Source organism: Sabethes cyaneus, chromosome 1, assembly GCF_943734655.1.
Source record: "Sabethes cyaneus chromosome 1, idSabCyanKW18_F2, whole genome shotgun sequence".
In the NCBI taxonomy this organism is placed as follows: domain Eukaryota; kingdom Metazoa; phylum Arthropoda; class Insecta; order Diptera; family Culicidae; genus Sabethes; species Sabethes cyaneus.
This window is the reverse complement of record NC_071353.1, coordinates 138,385,950-138,388,336: the sequence shown is the minus strand read 5'-3', so window position 1 is coordinate 138,388,336 and position 2,387 is coordinate 138,385,950. Positions and strand designations below refer to the sequence as shown.

The 2,387-nt window shown below is 43.2% G+C and overlaps 1 protein-coding gene across 1 annotated transcript; it reads right to left on the bottom strand.

Moving 5' to 3' along the window:
- Positions 1-331: 331 nt before the first annotated feature.
- Positions 332-1,451, bottom strand: LOC128746306 (uncharacterized). The gene is made up of 2 exons (XM_053843355.1): positions 1,365-1,451; positions 332-1,291 (listed from the first exon to the last, which is right to left on the bottom strand). The coding sequence occupies exons 1-2, from the start codon at positions 1,382-1,384 to the stop codon at positions 385-387; spliced, it is 927 nt and encodes a 308-aa protein (XP_053699330.1). The 5' UTR covers positions 1,385-1,451; the 3' UTR covers positions 332-384.
- Positions 1,452-2,387: the final 936 nt, after the last annotated feature.

The window sequence follows — 2,387 nt, the reverse complement described above, 5'->3', positions numbered from 1 at the left end:
CTCAGAGGCGAAGCGCCAACCAGCTCTAGCTAGCTAACAATGTAATGACCATAATTATCATGATAATTTGAGCGTGTCTTACGGTTCGGACCAGAAATAGCATCACCACGGTGATCCGTTGCCGCGAAGAAGGAGGGGGTCAATGGGGAAAAGATTATTTATAGACTCAATAACCTTTCCGGCAAACACACAATGCTCAATCGCAGGCGTCGTCAGCAGCGTTCAGCGGCGTAAGTGGCAATTAATCGGAAAAGCAATTGAAAGCTCTCGCCCTCAACCCCCGATGCGATGCGATGGCGGGATGATTTAATGACGACACCACCTCTGCGGAAATACCAACCTGTGGATTCGGTCGAAGGCGCTTTATTATCGATAGTTACTACATTAATTATTCACTTGATTAGTTGAGTTTTGGCAGCAAATAAAACCGTCCATTCTGGACTGATCCGGGCAGTTGGGTTCGTCACCGAACATTTGCATCGCAAATTGTCTGTCCTGTTTCAGGAACGCCACCAGTCGATCGAACCAATCACAGTCCCAGTTGTTGCTACCGCCCATGGCGATCTCCCAGGCCTTTGGAAATTTTCCTCGCAAACCGCGAATTTTGTTGGTTATCAAATTGTCGTGCATATAGAAGGTACCCAGCTGCGGAAACTGCCACAATGAAACGTCCAAACTGGTCAGCTGATTTCTGGATATGTCCAACGAACGAAGTTTCAGCAGAGCGATCTCCTTGGTTGCATTGATGCTCTGAATCCTGTTATTTGCTAACGAAAGCACAACCAAGTCCTCCAGATCTTGGAAATCATCCAACGAAACATTTTCAATTGCATTATTGTCCGCCTTGAGGGACTGCAGTTTCTTCAACAGCGAAACACTACTCAAATCCGTCAGTTTATTTTTCCGCACATCCAAATGGGTTAGACGATAATCGGCCTCGCTGATATTCAGCCGTTCAATCCCGTCATTTTCCAAATCCAGAATGGAAAAGCGAGCCGATTCGATTGGAAACACCACAATCGGTGTACTTCCCTCGGCAGCCATGTTAGTTATTTTGAGGTTGGTGATATTGTATAAACTACCGTTCAGCAGCCGACCGATATCTTCAATCGTTCCATTTCGAATCCACACTTCGCGATCCTCGTTAAAATTGGCGGCAGCCAAATCGGCCTCTTCGAAATTCTGACAGCCGGTATTGTACACATAGAATCCTTCTCGTAGCTTAAACTGATCCTGACATATATTTAATCGATCTCCGATCACCAAATTGATGGCGATGAGACAAGTCAAGCTACAACAGACAAACAAACGAATCGGTAATTGTATTAAAACCAGAAACAAACCAATCGGTGTATACAACTTACAACGAACTTAGCAGATGCATCCTGTCAGCTGGCCGGCTTATGACCTACTGATAACGAACAACGACGGCTGTCGGACGGATGCTCTCCATCGGTGAAACACCGCGCGAAAGCCATCATGTTGAGCTGATCAGTCACGGTGACGTATTGAGGCAGTTTTTTTTTCACGTGTGCGATTGTGCTCCGTTCGTCCGTCAGTGCGGGTAAAAATAGGCGTGAGTAAATTGTTTAATAATTAATTCGAATCCGACACAAATACGCGCACACACTCACACAATAGAACCAGGAACGTGGAGAAGTAGCGGATCGAGAGGATCGTTTTATTGGAGGGTAAAACAGCTCAACTTCCACTGATGATTGTGGCTACACATAAAATTTATGCACATAAAAAAAATATAAACAGGAATTTTATTCTTTTTCGACCTAGAAACCTAGATTCTGCTCTAACTCTGTACCAGAATTCTTTAATAAATGACGAGTGATGTCATTTTTCATCTGAGGTAAAGGCGTTTTTGATATCGTGAAAATCTCTCATCGTTTTTGTGTGAAGACATTTTGACGTAGGACTACGTCTTTGTTTACTATACTGGGACTGGGTAGCACTTTGTAAAAACGAAAAATAGAAGTGTAACGTTTGAATGAAATATTTCAAACGCTAATAGCTACTATACTACTGAACGAAACATAACAGTTAATATGTCGTTGGATAGATAAAATATCCAGCAATTTTATAGTAACATATTAATAATAATTTTTTATACGCTAAATAGTGAAAATGTGTGTAAAGTTTTAAGGTTGAATTTTCCCATACGTTTCCCTTGTGATCGCCTAGCTTCACAGGCACGGACGACAATTAGATACACCAAAGGGTTTGGATCCAAATGATAACCTTTGAGACCACTTCGTAAGACACACCCCTTTTCCAATCCAATTGGCAACATCGATGGCTATTGACGGCAACACCGACCCCGAAGACAAGCGGAATCAGCGGGCAATGGCCAACGTGAATCCCACACGATGCACTTT